This window comes from Oryctolagus cuniculus, chromosome 7 (genome assembly GCF_964237555.1).
Source record: "Oryctolagus cuniculus chromosome 7, mOryCun1.1, whole genome shotgun sequence".
NCBI lineage: Eukaryota > Metazoa > Chordata > Mammalia > Lagomorpha > Leporidae > Oryctolagus > Oryctolagus cuniculus.
The window spans coordinates 143095639-143114345 of NC_091438.1; the positions used below are offsets into that span (position 1 = coordinate 143095639).

Consider the following 18707-nt stretch of genomic DNA (forward strand, 5'->3'; position numbering starts at 1 on the left):
CAGAAATGAATCCACAGCAACAGACCAAATGCCCACCCCATGTGTTTTTGGGTATTTTTTAAAATTCCTATATCCGTTTTCTTGTTTTAAGAATAAAGGCAGAGGCCAGCATTGTGGTATAGTAAGTAAAGCTGCTGCCTGGGATGCTGACATCCCATATGGGCGCCAGTTCATGTCCCAGCCACTCCAGTTCTGATCCAACTGCCTGCTAATGGCCTGGGAAAAGCAGTATAAGATGGCCCAAGGACTTTGGCCCCTGCCACCCATGTGGGAGACTCAAATAAAGCTCCTGGCTCCTGGCTTTGGCTGGTTCAGACCCAGCCGTTGAAACCATCTAGGGAATGAACAAACAAATGGAGGTTCTCTGTTACTCTGACTTTCAAATAAATAAATGAATAAACTTAAAAAAATAAAAAAGGCAAAGTGACAGGAAAAGACATATATTGTGTGTACTGGTTCACTGAAAAATGCCTACAACTGCTGGGGCTGGGCCAGGCCAAATCCAGGTTTCCAGAATTCCATCAGGTCTCCTATGTGAGTGGCAGAAGCCCCAATACTTGGGCCATTTCCCAAGCTAGATTGCAAGCACAGAGTAGCTGTGCACTCAGAAATGGAATGTGGGTGTCCCAGGCAGCATCTTTAAAAAAAAAAAAAAAGACTTGGGGCCAGTGCTGTGGCACAGTGGGTTAATGCCCTGGCCTGAAGCACTGGCATCCCATGTGGGCACCGGTTCTAGTCCAGGCTGCTCCACTTCTGATCCAGCTCTCTGCTATGGCCTGGGAAAGCAGTGGAAGATGACCCAAATCCTTGGGCCCCTGCCTCCGCATGGGAGACCCAGAAGAAGCTCCTGGCTCCTGGCTCCGGATCGGCACAACTGGCCGTTGCAGCCAATTGGGGAGTGAACCATTTGATGGAAGACCTCTCTCTCTCTACCTCTTCTCTCTCTGTGTAATTCTGACTTTCAAATAAATAAACCTTTAAAAAAAGATTTATTTTATTTATTTGAAAGAGTTATAGAGAGATGTAGAGCCAGAGAGAGGTCTTCCATTCGCTGGTTCACTCCCCAAATGACTACAACAGCAAAAGCTAAGCTGGCCAGTGCTGCGGCTCACTAGGCTAATCCTCTGCCTTGCGGCGCCAGCACGCCGGGTTCTAGTCCTGGTCAGGGCGCCAGATTCTGTCCCAGTTGCCCCTCTTCCAGGCCAGCTCTCTGCTGTGGCCAGGGAGTGCAGTGGAGGATGGCCCAAGTGCTTGGGCCCTGCACTCATGGGAAACCAGGATAAGTACCTGGCTCCTGCCATCGGATCAGTGCGGTGCGCGGGCCGCAGCGCACCGGCCACGGTGGCCATTGGAGGGTGAACCAATGGCAAAGGAAGACCTTTCTCTCTGTCTCTCTCTCTCACTATTTACTCTGCCTGTTAAAAAAAAAAAAAAAAACACACACTAAGCTGACCCAAAGTCAGGAGCCAGGAGCTTCCTCCAGTTCTATCACACAGGTGCAGGGGCCCAAGGACTTGGGCCATCTGCTGCTGCTTTCCCAGGCCATAGCAGAGAGCTGGATCGGAAGTGGAGCAGCCAGGACTTGAACCAGCATCCATATGGGATGCCGGCACTGCAGCAGCACAGCACCAGCCCCCCCGGGCAGCATCTTAACCAGCACCACAATGCCTGACCCGACAGGTTTTTGTTTTTGTTTTTTCTAATTCATGTCTTATTTTATTTGAAAGAAACAAGAGTGAGAGATTTCCATCTGCTGATTCACTCTCCGAATGCTGCAACAGCTGTAACTGGGCCAGGCCAAAGCTGGGAGCCGGTAACTCCCATGGGTGGCAGGCACCCAAGTACTTGAGCCATTACTGCTGCCTCCCAGTGTGTGCATTAGCAGGAAGCTTGATCAGAAGGACGCAAGCTAGGTACTCCAAATGGAATGCGGGCATCCCAAGCATGGTCTTAGCCACTGTGACAAATGCCTGCCCCATAATAGAATTATAGAGAGAGGAGAGACAGATATTCCATCCACTGGCTCACTGCCCAGATGACTGCAACAGCCAGGGCTGGGCCAGGCAGAAGCCAGGAGCCAGAAGCTTCATCGGGGTCTCCCATGTGGGTGCAGGGGCCCCAACACTTGGGCCATCTTCCATTGCTTTCCCAGGCATATTACCAGCGAGCTAGATCGGAAGTGGAGCAGCCGGGTTAGCAACCAGTGCCCATGTGGGATGCCTGCATGGCAGGTGGCTCTTTTGCCTGCTGTGCCACAACACCAGCTCCCCCCTCTTCACAGTAACAGTTTTTAAAAGCCCAGGAGTCCTCTGCCCAAGACAGCCTAGCCCCTTCAGGAAAGTCACACAGCTGTGGCCTTGAGGTACAGTGTAGTGGGGCACCATAACTAACTTATAGACACTGCCTGAATTTCCACAGAGAGCTGTGCAGGGCCTGGGGAGGAACTGGGGCGCTCGGGTAGGTAAGCGAGCATTTGAGCTGAACGTGGAAGGGTGTACACCCCAGGCAAGGGCGCAGCCCGTGCAGGCGTCGGGCTTGTTAGCAGAAGGAACTTGGCATGCACTGAGCACTTGGCCACATGACCACATTCGCCTCTAACAGCAAAGTGAGGTAGAAACTTCTCGTCTTGTCAGGAAGAGACTGAGGCTCTGCGGGGCTGAGATGAGAAGCTGGCTTCCCACCAGGTCACCGTCAGAGCCAGCCTGTGTGTGGTAGATGCAGTGCTTCCACTGTCTCCACCCACCAAGTTACAGTGGCTCCCCTGGGGCTGACCTTGGCTCTGTTCCCTCCCAGGAGCAGGGGGATACTTTCAGTCTGGATTGCTGGGTTTTCAGGCCAAACAAGAGAAGGGAGGAAGCGGTGGTCCAGGCTGAGGAAGCGGCTCACAGAGGGGTCTGCAGGCCCGGGAGCCTGACTGCTGCAGCCGCGATGCCGGTGGGTTTGGCCAGGGTCCCATCTTGGAGGAGTTAGGCTGCATAGAATAGACTAGGGGTTAGACCTACAGGAAGATTCTGGAACTTTAGTTAGAAAACAGAGCCCGATCCACATCACCAGGGAGTCAGGAACTTTAACAGCTAGGCTAGAGTCTGGAATCCTTGTTACCTCCCTGGTAGGCTTTGTTCCTCCACTGTGATTACCAAGGGAAACTGTGAGGGAGCAGAGGGGGAAGCCCTCTTGGTGAACCACTGTGAGACAAGGACTGCCGCCGATTTCTCAGGTCCTTCCCAAAAGTCCCGAGTTAGATGCTGGTTGCAGCAGTTTACAGGTGAGGCTGTAGTGAGTTGCTCAGGGTCCCAGTCAGTGTAAAGCAGAGCTGGGAGTCAAGTCCAGATCTGACGGCAAGGTCTGGGGTCATGTGGTGTTAAAAGGAGGTGGCGTTTGTCTGAGTGTTGCAGGCAGATGTGGTAACACAGGGAGGGGAGAAGGCTAGGGCCACGCAGAGGGAGGGGAGAGGGCTAGGGCCACGCAGAGGGAGGGGAGAGGGCTAGGGCCACGCAGGGAAACGTGCACAGAACTAGCGTGTGCAAGGCCCGGAGCTGCAGGTGGCCCGGGATGTGGCTGGGCGAAGCGGATGGGAGATGCTGCCGCAGCGGGGTGAGACCAGGAGGGGCTGGGGCTGGGAAGAAAGGATTTGGATGTTTATCCCGCAAGTGGTGCGGAACAAGGAAAGACTGGGGCAGCTGAGCAGCCGCAGCAGCCGGGCCAGATTTATTCCGCAAGACCCCCCTGGGAGGGGCGGCACAGCCCACACACTGGAGACCAGGGAGGGGTCTGGTTCCCAGGTGGGCCTGCCCCTCCCTGCCTTCTCCTCAGTCTCCGCTGGGAAGCCTCCGCTGCCAGTCCTCCAGTCCGGGCCTGGGCAGGGCTGCCTCCTGCTGCTGTGCCAGGCAAGCACCCTCCAAAGCCACCTAGAATCTCCTCAGGTTTTTCTGCATTGAGGGGGCTTGTGAAGGTGGCACCAGGGCCTCAAGGCATGAGGTAGGAGCCCCCACTCCCACCCTAGGCTGGCCCAAGGTAGTGGAATGCCGAGATGGGCGCCCAGATTCAAGCACATCCGTTTCCCTGCCCTGGTCTTGAAGTCTGCCTGTGAATGGTCAAGGTCAGACCAACCTCACAGAGTCGCTTGAGGTTTGAGGTTACTCCCCAGTTGTTGGAGGCGACAGACAGCCCAGCGTGTGAGCCATGTGTGTGGAGACAGTCACACAATGCCTCCTTTCATGTCCCACAAGCCCGCGGGACAAAAAGATTTTGTTATCCCCAGTTCACATTTGGGAAAGTCCAGCCTGCTAAGCCCCAGGGAGGCAGCCAGGGACAATGGCACTGTCTCTTGAACTTGGCCCTGCCTGGGTGGGCCAGGGCCTTGGGGCCTTTTTCTCCAACCCAGGATTTTGAGAGGGGCAGAGTTCATTTCTTTCTGCATCTCCCTCACTCTGGGGACTGGGGACTTGCTGAGTTGGGGACAGCTTAGCTTTCATCTGTTCCAGGACCAGCTGCGGGTCTCCATGCAGGCGGGGTCAGGCCTGTGCTCCTGTGTGGGGAAGTGCGGAGGCCACGCTGAGGGCACTCCTGTTCCTTCATTTCAGCCACACAGATGTCCTGTCCTCCCTAGAAACAACCCAGTCCCTCCCTGGCTGGAGGCTGTCACTCTTGGGAACTCTCCCCTCCCCACCTTACTGGCTATGAGATTTTAGGCAAGTCACCCAACCTCTCTGGACGTCTGTTTCCTCCTGGGGCAAATGGAATCACAGCACCTAAGTTATTGTGAAGGGTCTCAAAGTCCATCTTCTCAGGGAGGCCTCCCAACACTGAGCCCCACAGCACCCAGCAAGCTGGAAGGCCAGCCCTTCATTTACTTGGCTTTCTTCTCTTTTCCACTGGAACGTCAGCCCAGCAGGGCTTTTCTGTCATGTTCCCTGCCGTAGCCTCAGAAACTAGGATAGAGTGGATGCTCACTTTAAAAGCTCTGACGGGGGTCCAGTGGTTATGGTGCTGCTTGAGGGCCTGAGTTCAAGGCCCTGCTCGGCTTCTGACGGGGGTCCAGTGGTTATGGTGCTGCTTGAGGGCCTGAGTTCAAGGCCCTGCTCGGCTTCTGACCCAGCTACCTGCTAATTGCACCCTGGGGGGTGGCAGCGGGTGGTGGCTGCAAGTGCTTGGGTCTCTGCCCCCCACATAGGAGACCCAGATTGAGTTCCCAGCTCTTGGCTCCCGTTTTGGCCTGGCCCAGCCCCAGCTATAGAGAACATTTGGGGAGAAACCAGTGGATGGAAAAATCTCTTTCTGCCTTTCAAATAAAATGAAGAAAAAAATAGTTTAGAAATTTGGTGACAGAATGAAAATATACCCCAAAGCAAATAACCACCCTCTGTTGTCCCCATCTGGGAAGTGAGGCTAAGTGAAGCCGAGTGAAGCTGTCATAAAGATGAGTTCCACAGAGCTGCCACTGTGGTGCAGCAGGTTAAGTCATGGCCGCTGCTCCACTTCTGGTCCAGCTCCCTGCTCAGGCACCTGGGAAAGCAGCAGAGGATGACCTGCGCCCACATGGGAGACCCAGGAGAAGATCGAGGCTCCTGGCTTTGGCTTGGCCCAGCCCCGGTCATTGTAGCCATTTGGGGACTGAACCAGTGGATGGAAAATTCTCTCTCTCTCTCTCTCTCTGTAATTCTGCTTTCAAAAAATTTTTTAAAGATGCATTTATTTTGAAAGTCAGAGAGAGAGGTCTTCCTTCCACTGGATCACTCTTCAATTGGCCGCAACAGCCGGAGCTGTGCTGATTCGAAGTTTGGAGCCAGGAGCTTCTTCCAGACCTCCCACACGGGTGCAGGAGCCCCAGGTCTTGGGCCATCTTCCACAGCTTTCCCAGGCCACAGCAGAGAGCTGGATCCAAAGTGGAGCAGCTAGGACTCAAACTGACGCCCACATGGGATGCCGGCACTGCAGGCGGCAGCTCCACCGCTACACCACAGCACCGGCCCCAAGCAAATCTTTTTTCTTTTTTCTTTTTCTTTTTTTCTTTTCTTTTTTTTTTTTTTTTTTTTTTTTTGCCAGGCAGAGTTAGACAGTGAGAGAGAGAGACAGAGAGAGAGAATTATAGACAGTGAGAGAGAGAAAGGTCTTCCTTCTGTTGGTTCACTCCCCTAATGGCCGCTACGGCCGGCGCTTCGCCGATCCGAAGCCAGGAGCCAAGTACTTCCTCCCGGTCTCTCATGCGGGTGCAGGGCCCAAGTACCTGGACCATCCTCCACTGCCCTCCCGGGCCACAGCAGAGAGCTGGACTGGAAGAGGAGTAACCAGAACCCGGGGTGCCGGTGCTGCAGGCAGAGGATTAACCAAGTGAACCATGGTGCCAGCCCCCAAGCAAATCTTTAAAACAATAAATAAAAAGAGAAGGCAGGGTCAAGTGCGCAGGGCGGAAGCCCTACCCTAACCTGTTCTTCCTGGGAGAAAGCTGATTAAATCTTCCCCAGGAACTCTAGGGAAGAGGGCTGTCAGTCACATGTTACAGAAGGGGAAACTGAGGCGCAGGTGAGGGAGGAACTGGCCCAGGGCCACGGAGTGAGTTCAGTGATTGTCTTCTTTTTGCTCTGGCAGTTGCCCATACCCATGCCCGCTGGCACCTCCACAGCTACTGAGATCCTGCCCAACAAAACACCACCTCCTACATGAAGCCTTCCCAAATTGCCCCCAGGACATTCCCTGCCCAGCAGTTCCCCTTGCAAATTAGGGTGCCTGGAGCAAATTATGCCATGGAGGTTACTGTGCAGGGATTTATGCCAGGGCATTTTTTGAAATGTTTGTTTATTTTCAGCTACTTGAAAGGCAGAGTCATAGTTAAGGACAGAGAAGTCTTCCATCTGCCGGTTCACTCCCCAGATACCTGCAACAGCCAGGTCTGGGCCAGGCTGAAGCCGGCAGTCAGGTGCTCCATCCAGGTCTTCCACATGGGTGGCAGGGACCCAAGCATTGAGCCATCAGGTGCTGCCCCCAGGATGCGTTGACAGGAAGCTGGAGTGAGTACCGGACGCTGGGATCCCAAGCAGCAGCCACAGCTTCTGCCCTGTGCTGGGGTATTGAGAGTAAAACCTGAATGCGAAAGGAAGAAGGCAGGATTTGGGCGAGGGAGAACAGCCCACAGAGGATGAAGCTGGGCTGGACCTTAAAAGCTGTCAAGATGACAACGTGTGTATGGGTTGTCCCTGGGGGTGGGCAGTCCCCGAGAGCGCTGCAAGCTGGCCCAGTCCGCACAGTTCTCCCAGCAGCTTGCGGGGACAGTGAGGACAGGGGCAATGCAGGGATCCTTTAGCCAGACTCAGCCCCGGGCCCCGGGGGGGAGACACTGGGCAGCAGCCAGATTCGAGGCCACACCTTAAGTCCATGCCTGACTCATCATAGCCTGAGCACCTAAGGAGGCCTGAAGCCAGGCGCACACTGGAATTCCCCAGCCGGCCTCGCCAGCGTGGCAGCGTCCCGACGCTGAGCGCAGGAGCTGCCAGCAGCGGCCGCATGGCAGCCAAGTGGGGATGACGGCTTTCACCAGTGAGCGGGCTGCGCGGCAGGCTCTGGGAGGGCGGGTCCCGGCCCTTAGCTCGTGCATGACCACGCCTCCCATGAAGGGGATTTTTAATGAGCCCTATTGACAGATGAGGAAACTGAGACTCAAAACAGGAAGTTGAGTTTCTGGTCTTTTTAAACCTGTCCGCAGGAAGGAACTGAGCTGAGACCCCAAAGTGCAAGAGGCACTACTGTCAGGATGCTGTTTGCGCAAACCCTTCTGTCTCACCCTCCAGAGAGTCCAGCCATCCCCATCCCACCGGGCTGAGGTTGGCGCTGCTTAAACCTTTTCTCTCCCAGCGTCAGCACTGGCATGGGCCTGGGTGGTGCTTCCTGCTGGGGGACCTGGGACTCTGGGCCTTGTGGATGAGCCGGATACCCCCCCAGTCCTCCTGTAGCTTGATGTCCCCTTGCTGCAGGGCCTGCTGGATGGCGTCCGCGAGGGTGTCAAAGGCCAGCTCCACGTTGCAGCAGTTCCTGGCTGAGGTCTCCATGAAGGCCACGCCCAGGGAGGCAGCCAGCTCCTGGGCCTCCTGGGTGGAGACACAGCGGGCGCTCTGCAGGTCACTCTTGTGGCCAATCAGCAGGAAGATAGCCTTGTCGGGGCCCTGAGTGGCCATGACATCCTGGTGCCAGTCTCGGATGTGTTCGAAGGACTTCCTGTTCGTCACATCAAAGACCAGCAGGACACCCACCACGTTCCGGTAAAAGGACCTGGTGATGCACCTGGGGAGGAGCCAGGGGTAAGGCGGGAGGTGTTTATGCCATCAGGACACCCCCAGAGGCAGACCTCTCCTGGGGTCCACGGAGCCTCACACCCGTCTCACAGCTCAGTCACACTGCCCTGCGCTTCTCTGCCTTGGGGTCTGAGTCTCCCTGGAGACTAACCAGGGTGCCCCCTGGTTAGGAGGCAGCTCCGATTCCTGCTCTCCTGGGCCCTGCTCTCCTGGCGAGGCCTGAGAGCTCTGAGGGCAGCTCCGATTCTCTGCTGGGGCTGGCACACCGCTGCCCATCCTTTGCAGCCGGCACAAACCTCTCCTACCCTGGCATCTCCCGCCTCTGAGGCCATCCATCCACCCTCCAGAGTGCGGTGCACCCAGGTCTGAATGCCCCTCCGGGGCTCTGGGCTTGGATGTCAACCTGGTCTGTGCAGGAACGCAGTTAGAATACAAGCTGAACTCGCAGCAAAAACACTCGAGATCCGTGCATAGTTTTTTCATATTCCAGATTTTTCCCTGAACTTTTTGAAGATGCCTTATATGCATGGATTTGAAATCTTTTGGTACCAAAATAAGCTTCCCTCTCTCTCCATGAACTACCTGAAATCCCCTCCTATTTGCAGAAAGCATGACCCCGAGGGAGGGAGGGTCTGGCTGGAGCCAGGGATCCCAGCCCCCCAGACCTCTCTGGGACCCCCAAGGCACGCCTCCTCGACCAGCGGCCCCTCCCGCGCTCCCCGCAGGCCCGCACCTGAAGCGCTCATGGCCCGCAGTGTCCCAGAGCTGCAGCTTCACGCGCGGCCCGGCCCGCAGCTGCAGCGCGCGGCGGTAGAAGTCGACGCCCACCGTGGGCTCGGGCTCGGCCTCGGGCTCCGGGGCACCCGGCGCGCCCGCTACGTAGCACCGCAGCAGCGAGGTCTTGCCCACCGCCGCGTCCCCCAGCAGCGCGATCCGAAACTGATAGCGGCAGCCCTCGGCCTCCATGCCCGCGACTGGGGCGCCCGCCGCGCCCGGGGCTACTTGTCCGGCCCCGCCCCGCCCCCCGGCACGCGCTGGCCCCGAAGGCCGGCTCCGCCCCGCTCCCGCACTAAGCTCGGGTCACCGGGCGGCTGGGTTGCACTGGGGTAGGGATAAGGGAACCGGATCCCGAGGGTGCTGGGGGCCGGGGTAGGGGAAGCGGGGCACAACCTGGGCAAGACCCCGCCTCAGTTTTCTCCTCCGTGAAATGGCAGTGCTAACAAACCCTCTTTCACGGGTTAAAGGGACTAAGCTAAGGGCGACTAAGGGGGAGCATTAACCAAGGAGCAAGGCTTAAGACACTACCAGAGTGCGGAGTGATTCCTGTCGCCAGGCGCCCGCCCTACTGGGGACTTGGGGACAGCACTCTGCCAAGTGGGTGGCTTTACAGATCCTCCTTCCCCTCCCCAGTGCCGCGCTAGCCCTGACCTGGGGCCCCGGTGCAGTGTCCAGGTTCAGTGGCTCCCACAGCAGCCTCCACGCCTGGCCTGCTGGTCACCGGGGCCCCAGGAGGGACTTTGGCCCCAGTGTGGCACATGAAGACAGCGGCAGTTCTAGGGGGAGCACAGTGCTATGGACAGGACGGCTGACACCGGTGAGGCCTTGGATCGGGCCACCGTCTGCCCGCTTTAGAGCTGAGCAGACTTGTCCCAAGTCACACAGCAGAGCTGGGCCTCTCATTTCTCCCTTGGTGCCACCCAGGGGACCCACCAGGCAGGTTCCACGAGAACCAGGACTCTGCCTGCGTCCTGCCTGGGTTAGGGGCTAGGGCAGGGCAGGCACAGCTGCTCCCAAGGCCCTCTGCAGCCTTTGCAGTCCTGCCTTGGAGGAAACCGGCCCATGGAGGCTGCATCCTGGCCGCTCCCAGCAGCTGCAGCTGCGGTGTCTGGGTGGGCTCCATTATCACCTCCCTCCCCTCAGCAGTATCAGTGCCACCGTACCCTTGGAGGCCGCGGGCAATGACGGCTCAGCTTGGTCCCTGCCACCCTGAGAGGGACCTGCATGGAATTCCTTGGCCCCTGGCTTGGTCCAACCCTGGCTGTGTGGCCAGTTGGGGAGTGAACCAGTGGCTGGCTGGATCACGCTCTCTCCTTTTTTTTTTATTTTTTTTTTAAAGAAGGAGGTGTTGGGATGGGAGAGGGTCCCTGGCAGCTCTGCTCAGCCCAGGAGACCCTGGCCCACTGATTCCTCCATCAGAATGTTCTCCCGGCTCGCTCTGTTCATGTTTTCTTTCCATCTGGGCTCCGCAGATGCCCTCAGCAGCCGCTCTCGGCCACCAGAAGGCGGGCCCTGTGCAGGAATGAGCGTGGGTAAGTGCCACTCATTCATTCATGCAGGCAGCGGAGCCAGACTCAGGGAGCCAGAGTCTGGGCTCCAGGAGCTGATCCCGAAGCCCGGTCTCTAAGGGGCAGTGGGGTCCGGGGAGGGGGGTCAAAGAGAAAGGGCCATGCAGGCAGGGTGCCGGGGCCAAGGCAGACGGCCACAAGCGGCTGCAACTGCAGTGTGAACTCGCCCTGTAAGCCTTTGGTCAGCCCACGCGGGCCGTGCTGTGTCAGCAGGAGACTCGGGGAACTTCCTCCCCGCCCTACATGGCCCTGCTGTGGCTGGGGTCATGTGTCTGCCCGACTGCACCTGGCACCCCGGCCCAGCGCTCAGCTGACCTCCGCCACAGATTCACAGAGTGACCCTAGGCAAGTGGCTTTCCTCTCGCGAGCCCTGCCTCTGTCTGCTCAGTGCGCGAAGCCCGCTGCTCACCTCGTACAGCAGGGTGGGGACGGCTGTGCGCATGCGCATCAGAGGATCTGGGCTGTGGCTCCAAGTGCCACCGACTTGATTGACTTAGTGATTACTTCAACAAGCGCTACCCATCTTTTATATATTTTTTTTAAAAGATTTATTTACTTGAAAGAGTTACAAAGCGAAGGAGAGGCAGTGCCAGCATTCCCTATGAGTGTCGCAGGTGCTTCACTTTCCTATCCAGCTCTCTGCTAATTACCTGGGAAAGCAGTGGAAGCTAGCTCAATCCTTGAGCCCCTATGATCACGTGGGAGACCCGGAAGCAGCTCCTGGTTCCTGGCTTCAGATTGGTCTGGCTCTAGCCATCGTGGCCATTTGGGGGATGAACCACAGGATGGAAGACCTCTCTCTCTCTCTCTCTCCCTCTCTCTGTCTATAACTCTGCCTCTCAAATAAATAAATAAATCTTAAAAAAAAAAAAGAGTGATGGAAAGAGAAAGAGAGAGAGATCGCCCAGCACCTGGTTCACTCCCCAGATGGCCGCAATGGCTGGGGCTGGGCCAGGCCAAAGCCAGGAGCCAGGAGCTCTATCCAGGTCTCTCCCACATGGGTGTAGGGCTCAAGTACTTGGGCCATCTTCCACTGCTTTCCCAGGTGCATTAGAAGGGAGCTGGACTGGGCTGGCGCCGCAGCTCACTAGGTTAATCCTCCACCTTGCAGCGCCGGCACACCGGGTTCTAGTCCTGGTCAGGGCACCAGATTCTGTCCCGGTTGCCCCTCTTCCAGGCCAGCTCTCTGCTGTGGCCAGGGAGTGCAGTGGAGGATGGCCCAGGTGCTTGGGCCCTGCACCCCATGGGAGACCAGGAAAAGCACCTGGCTCCTGCCATCGGATCAGCGCAGTGTGCTGGCCACAGCGCGCCGGCCGCGGCGGCCATTGGAGGGTGAACCAACAGCAAAGGAAGACCTTTCTCTCTGTCTCTCTCTCTCATTGTCCACTCTGCCTGTCAAAAAATAAACATAAAAAATAACTGGACTGGAAATAGAGCAACCATGACTCAAACCAGTGCTCTGATATGGGATGCTGGTGTCGCAGATGGGGGCTTACCCTGTTGCACCACAACCCCACTTCCCCACTCCCCCGAAAGGTGTTTTGACTTAAGTATACAACCATGAAACCACCACTACAATCAAGACAATGAAATTCTTTTTTAAAAGATTTATTTCATTTATTTGAAAGAGTTACAGAGAGAGGTAGAGACAGAGAGAGGTAGAGGTCTTACATCTGCTGGTTCACTCCCCAGATGGCCGCAACAGCCAGAGCTGTGCTGATCCAAAGCCAGGAGCCAGGAGCTTCTTCCGGATCTCCCACATGGGTGCAGGGGCCCAAGGACTTGGGCCATCTTCTATTGCTTTCCCAGGCCATAACAGAGAGCTGGATCAGAAGAGGAGCAGCCAGGACTAGAACCGGTGCCCATACAGGATGCCGGCACTTCAGGCCAGGGCCCTAACCTATTGTGCCACAATGCCAGCCCCATGAAATTAATTTTATATCTATATACTAGCAATGACCATTTGGAATTTTTGTAATTTTCAATGGACAAAATAACACCATTTACAATAGCATCAAAAGTATGAAAACAGGGTCAGGCGTTGGTGTGGCAGTTATCACTGGGGGCACCCACCTCCACACTGGAGTGCCTGCTTCCGCTTCCTGTCAGCTTCCTGCTAACGCACCGCTGGGACGCAGCAGATGATGGCGCAAGTTCTTGGGCCCCTGCTACCCACATGGGAGAGCTGAATATTGAATTCCAGGCTCCTAGGTTTGGTCTGGCCCAGCTCTGGCTATTGTGGGCATTTGGGGAATGAACCAGCAGATGGAAGATCTTTGTCTCCCTTTCAAATAAAATGAATAATAAAAAATACAATTTTTAAATAATATGATAAAAGATATGCCAGGGTTATAAACTGAACATTCAAAACATTGTTGAGAGAAATTAAAGTTCTCAGTAAACAGAGATGGGGCTGGCATTGTCCCGCAGGGGGTTAAGCCACTGCTCACGTCCGGTATCACAGTGCTGGGTTGGGTCCTGACTATTCCACTTTCAATCCAGCTTCCTGTTACTGCACGTGGGAAGGCAGTAGATGATGGCCCAAGGATCTGGGTCCCTGACACCCCATGGGAGATCTGATGGTGTTCCTGGCTCCTGGCTTTGCTTGGCCCAGCTCTGGCTGTTGTGCGGCCATTTGGGGAGTCAATCAATAGATGGACTATTTCTCTCTGCCTTTCAAGTAGCTAAAAAATGAAGAGAAAAAAATTTTTAAATGGAGATCTCTTCAGGGCCAGCATTGTGGCATGATGCAACATTCCCTATGAGTGAGGATTTGCAGGGTCTTAGTCCACCCGAATGAGGATGGACTGGGTCCGAAGAAAGGTAAGTGCGCCGCTCGCCCGTTCCCCAGCCCCCCCTCCACCCCCATCCCGGGGACAGCCACATGCAGTGGGGAGTCAAGTCAAACAAGCAAGAACTCAGTTTATTGCGTGCGTAGCAAAGCCTTTTAAAGCACAAGACTGCAGGATTACTGGGGCAGGACATAAGGACCAACCAATTACTTAAAAGGTCATTTTACAGGGCGACTTTTTACAGGACCAGCCACATATCTGTACACCCGTCATCAGTTGTCATCACCTCCTCTGATGCTGGGCAGGCAATCGGCTTTGGTGGTAGACAACTCTGGATACCACCCACCTTACTTCCTTTGGGCGTCATCTTTGAATTGCCACGTGTGCCTGATTTCCCCCCAGGCGCCATCTTTGAATTGCCTCCTGTGCCTAATTTCCCCACATGGGTTCAAGTCCCGGCTGTCCTACTTCCAATCCGGCTTCCTGCTAATGTGCCTGGGAAAAGCAGCAAAAGGCAGCCCAAGTGCTTGGTCCCTGCCATCCACATGGGAGACCCAGATGGAGTTCCAGGCTCTTGGCTTCGGCCTGGCCCAGGCCCAGCTCTTGTAGCCATTTGAGGGGGTGAGTCAGTGGATGGAAGATCTCTTTTTTTCTGTCTTGCTCTTTCTGTAGCTCCCTTTCAGATAAGCAAATAATGAATCTTTATAAAAACGGAGATACCATCCCCAGGGAAGAGAAGGCTCAGTACTGGTAAACACCGACTCAGGGGCAGGTGTTGTGGCGCAGTGGGTTAAGTTGCCACCTGTGACCCTGGAATCCCATATTGGAGCGCTGATACAAGTCCTGGCTGCTCTGCTTCCAATCCAGCTCCCTGCTTGGGAGACCAGGATGGCCTAGCCCAGCTTTGGCTGTTGTGGCCATTTGGGGAGTAAATGGAAGAGGGAAGATATTCCAGTAGATGGAAAATCTTTTTCTCTCTGAGTCTCCGTCTGTCACTCTGCTTTTTTTTTTTTTATTTATTTAAGAATTTTATTTATTTGAGACCCAGAGACACAGACAGAGAGAGGGGGAGACAGAAAGGTCTCCCATCTGCTGGTTCACTCCCCAAATGGCCACGGCAGCTGGAGCTGGGCTGACTGGAAGCCAGGAGCTTCTTCTGGGTCTCCCACATAGGTTCCATCTTCCACTGCTTTCCCAGGCCACAGCAGAGAGCTGTATCAGAAGAGGAGCAGCCGGGACTTGAACCAGCGGCCATAAGGGATGCCGGCACCCCAGACAGAGGCTCAACCCCACCACACCACAGCCCCATTCTGCCTTTTAAATAAATAAAATATATCTTTAAAAAAAATAGATTTCGGCTGGCGCTGGCACCCCGGGTTCTAGTCCCAGTCAGGGCGCCGGCTTCTGTCCCGGTCGCTCCACTTCCTGTCCAGCTCTCTGCTGTGGCCCGGGAGTGCAGTGGAGGATGGCCCAAGTGCTTGGGCCCTGCACCCCATGGGAGACCAGGAGAAGCACCTGGCTCCGGCTTTAGATCAGCACGGTGCGCCGGCTGCGGCAGCCATTGGAGGATGAACCAACGGCAAAGGAAGACCTTTCTCTCTGTCTCTACCTCTCTCACTGTCCACTCTGCCTGTCAACAAAAACAAAACAAAACAAAACAAAAAAAAAAAGATTTCTTTATTTATTTGAAAGGCAGACACACAGAAAGAGGAGAGCGAGTGGTCTCCCACCGCTGGTTCACTCCCCAGATGGCTGCAACAGAGCTGGGCCAGGCCAAAGCCAGGAGCTTCACCCGGTTTCCCACGCGGGCGCAGGCACCCGAGGACGTGGGCCATCTTCTGCTGTCGCAGGCGCACTAGCAGGGAGCTGGATCAGAGACTCGTTTCCTTCCATCAGACGAAACACAGCACGGAGCGGAGGCTGAAGGAGCGCGGTCTCGGGGTTGGGCTCCGTATTCCAGGCTGCACGTTGCCTGCCAGCTCTGTGATCCAGTCCTGTTTTCTCTTCTGTAAGCCGCGTGGGTATAGGTATAATCATGATACCCACATGCAATGAGATGCCCAGATCACGGTATACAGCAGGCGCCCAGCAGAGTCACACAGATGTCAGCGGGAGAGGACACCGCGTCCGGGTCCTGCTCCAGGGTCTCTAGAAGACCTCAGGGGGCCGCCTACCCACGTGCTCGCTGCGCTCTGAACACAGCCTTGTCCCAGCTTCGTAGTCACCCCGGGGCTTGCCCGCTTCAGATAGGTGCCCGGCGCTCCACAGCGGACTAACGCGTCCGCCAGCCCAGGCCAAGCAGCCCCCCTCTGGCGCGGCGCTGCCAGGCACCACTGGACTACAACTCCCAGCGGCCTTGCGCGACGCACTGCGGCCGTCGGGCGCGGCCGTGAGGGGCGGGACTATATAAGCCCCGGCCCGGCGAGGGCCTTTCCTTTTTCCTGGCGTCGCGTGCGTGGCTCGCGTCCTCCGGCCTGTCGCTCTGCGCACGTACTCTCCGAGCTCACTTCTAACGGCTCGCAGTTTCTGGGGCTGCGGTGCAGGGCTGCGGCATGCTGAGTGCGGCCTGGAGAATCCGTGCTTGCCCACCTGGTGGGGCCCGGGTCGCGGAGGCCCTGTCGGCCGCGTGCGCGGTGAGAGGGCCCGGGGCGGCGCCCTTCCCCCGCCTCGGCTGGCGCGGCCCCGGGCTGCGCTCTGCTCAGTGAGTAATGCGGGCGGGCTCGCTAGCACATTCAGGGGAGACCGCGCGGTGCTGTCACGGTGACATCAAAGGCGTCTGCAGGCGATTGCCTGCTGAGTGGCCTTGGGCAGGTGGCTTGGCCAGAGTTTAAGGGAGGTCACTCTGATCGGCATTACGACAGGGCTTTCGGGGATTCGGGTTTGTCATTTTGAACCCTTTCAGGAGTCTGCGGTCTGTCGCTTTCTACATAGTTAGGCGAATGATCAGTGTGAGCCTTTTGTTTAAGACTAGAGTGCACAGGAGGCCGGCACCCAGGACATGACCGTGGGCCCAGGGGTGGCCTCTGGTGGGTGTCAGTAGGCACTCGGGGTGTGCACGCTCAGGTAGATGGCACCTGGAAAGCAGCTTGGGTTGGAGGCTGCCCTGTGCCCCAGACTGCACCGCGGCCCTTATCGAAGCTGCAGCTGCTTCCACATAGCAGCTGTGGTCAAAAAGGAGCCCAGAGTGACAGTTTTCCCTGACGGTCGCCGTTCTGTTTGCTGTAACCGATCTGCAACATTTCAGGAAAAGACAGTCCTCGGGTTGAGCCGGAGAGCAGGGTTAAAGTGCATCCCACAGGCTGCCAGAGACGCGGGGTCTTGCATGGAGGGGTCAGTGAGGCCGCGGAGCTGGGGGGGGGGGGGGCGGCAGGGGAGTGGACGCTTGTCCTGGGAACATCTATCCAGGGGCGATTCTTTGGATCGCTGCCTCAACACTAGGGCATCAGGGTAAGGACCAAAACTGGACAGGCCAGGAAAAGGGAGCAGGTGGACAGCTGTGTTCTCATCGTAGGTGTGCCACGTGATGCTGGCAGACGTGGGGCGGTGAGGACCCCGGCGGCATCCTCGGGCTGGTAGGTTTCTTGTTTGGGGCTGCTTGCCGGGACAGAACAGCATGTTTCCAAGGGCTGTGGCTGGCTGTGGCCATGGGATCTCCAACTGCATGCGAGAGCAACCTGGAGAGACTTTGACAGCTCAGGTCAGCACCGTACCTGCAGCTGCCACTCAACTTTCCGATAATTTCAGGACCTGCCTGGGGGTGGGGGTTCGTCCTAGTCGGAAGCCCTCACTCACCTTTTTGTTCTGCAGCCTGACCGGGTTTCTGAAGAGCCCAGCTTGCTGGCTTCTGGAGCAGTGCCTTTTTTAGACTAAGGTAAACTTAATGAAGACAATCTGAACCCTCCGGTTCCCTTTCCCATCGGATCAGAACACTGGTCTTGGTGGTCGTACAAGGAGGAAAAGTGATACTGAAGCTGGCCTCACCGTGTTGTAGTCTGATATAGCACTGGGCCAGCGTCAGACAGGGCTGACTTCCTCCTCCCTTGTGGTCTTCAGGGCGAGGGAGGGATTTACTGGAGGCTTGTTCTTTTCTTTAGGTCTACGCTACAGAGGATCTGCAGGGCTGGATGACTACTGAAGGGACACGAAGTCTGCATAGCTCCACGCAGTGGCCAAACTGCAGCCATCACTCAGGTACATGTGAAAGGCTTAGCCCTTTAATAAATAGAGCGTCTTGTGCTTACTTAGCTGAGGGCAAAGAAGTGCCTGTCGTTTGGCCAGGTCTGTTAGATCTGCCCACCCTGAAGGCCATGATCAGGACTGCTCTAAGTAGAATGAAGCAGGGGGAATGGCCCTATACATTGCAAATACACGATGTTGGTTGGATGCATGCTTTGGTAGGACCTCGTCTCCCTCAGCGAAGAGTGGGCAATAGAGGGCAGAAGTCATTTAGCCTAGTTCACATTCTTTAGACTGACTGGTCCAGGATGAATCCTAATCTGAGTGGACATCTTTGGATGAGAAATGCGGATATGGGACTGAGACCAGCTCTTGGGAAGGTGTCTGGTTAGGGTTAAACAGAGCAGGGCTAACACTGGCCTATACTTCTGTTTCAGGAAAACCAACAGAGGGATGAAGTAGGCTGGCATGCAGCCTAAAATTGATGAGGTTTGTGAACCAGAAGACCACGCCTTCGCCATACCCGTGGGACCTCATGCCCCTACCTGGCCACACCTGGGTGCCCATCACCAGTCAAGTTAATTAACCACCTTTGGAAGTGGGTTAAAAGCTTGGGTGTGTCTGTCCTGCCCTGTTTCCTAGCCTCTTGCCAGGAGGGGGCTGTGCCACCCACCCTAGGCTCCCTGGTGCTCTGTATGAACCCCTCTCTCAAATCCTATGCATCTTTTGCACTAAATAAATGCCTAAAATGTACCACACTGCCTCATTTATTTATGCTGGTATTTAGGATTCTCTAAATATTAGGCAAGAACCCTCAGGCTTATTGTTGGGGGTTTATTAATAATAAGCATATGGTGATAATATATGGCACTCCAGGCTGAATTAAGGTAAAACTATGGTACATTAAAAGCTTTATACATGTTTGTGAACTGCCTGCCTACCTTACCTGTTGATTCTTGGAAATCAGAATTTAATCAAGGGGCCAGCACTGTGGGCTTGGGTATCCCATGTGGGAACCAGTCCTAGATGCTGCTCTTCTGATCTGGCTCTACTATGGCCTAAGGGCAGTAGAAGATGGCCTGTGTTTGGGGATGGAGTATCTCTCTTTT

The 18707-nt window shown here is 55.8% G+C and overlaps 1 protein-coding gene, 1 long non-coding RNA gene and 4 other non-coding genes across 6 annotated transcripts; 5 read left to right on the plus strand and 1 right to left on the minus strand.

Moving 5' to 3' along the window:
- Nucleotides 1-7666: 7666 nt before the first annotated feature.
- Nucleotides 7667-9294, minus strand: RAB42 (RAB42, member RAS oncogene family). The gene is made up of 2 exons (XM_002716077.5): nt 9019-9294; nt 7667-8274 (listed from the first exon to the last, which is right to left on the minus strand). The coding sequence occupies exons 1-2, from the start codon at nt 9249-9251 to the stop codon at nt 7851-7853; spliced, it is 657 nt and encodes a 218-aa protein (XP_002716123.2). The 5' UTR covers nt 9252-9294; the 3' UTR covers nt 7667-7850.
- Nucleotides 9295-15847: 6553 nt separating this feature from the next.
- LOC103350321 (uncharacterized) lies at nt 15848-18351 on the plus strand. Its single transcript, XR_518327.3, has 5 exons — nt 15848-16123; nt 16934-16994; nt 17230-17293; nt 17517-17613; nt 18036-18351. It is a non-coding gene; the product is annotated as an uncharacterized lncRNA (long non-coding RNA).
- LOC127493826 (small nucleolar RNA SNORA16B/SNORA16A family) lies at nt 16544-16678 on the plus strand. The gene has a single exon (XR_007924364.1). It is a non-coding gene; the product is annotated as a small nucleolar RNA SNORA16B/SNORA16A family (small nucleolar RNA).
- LOC127493843 (small nucleolar RNA SNORA44) lies at nt 17032-17162 on the plus strand. Its single transcript, XR_007924381.1, has one exon. It is a non-coding gene; the product is annotated as a small nucleolar RNA SNORA44 (small nucleolar RNA).
- Nucleotides 17318-17446, plus strand: LOC127493850 (small nucleolar RNA SNORA61). The gene has a single exon (XR_007924388.1). It is a non-coding gene; the product is annotated as a small nucleolar RNA SNORA61 (small nucleolar RNA).
- Nucleotides 17896-17969, plus strand: LOC127493870 (small nucleolar RNA SNORD99). Its single transcript, XR_007924407.1, has one exon. It is a non-coding gene; the product is annotated as a small nucleolar RNA SNORD99 (small nucleolar RNA).
- Nucleotides 18352-18707: the final 356 nt, after the last annotated feature.

Coding starts and splice junctions, on each gene's coding strand:
- RAB42 (XM_002716077.5), bottom strand. CDS start 9,251: ATGGAGGCCGAGGGCTGCCGCTATCAGTTTCGGATCGCGCTGCTGGGG. Junction 8,275..9,018: donor GCGGGCCATGAGCGCTTCAG/GTGCGGGCCTGC, acceptor GCTCCTCCCCAG/GTGCATCACCAGGTCCTTTT.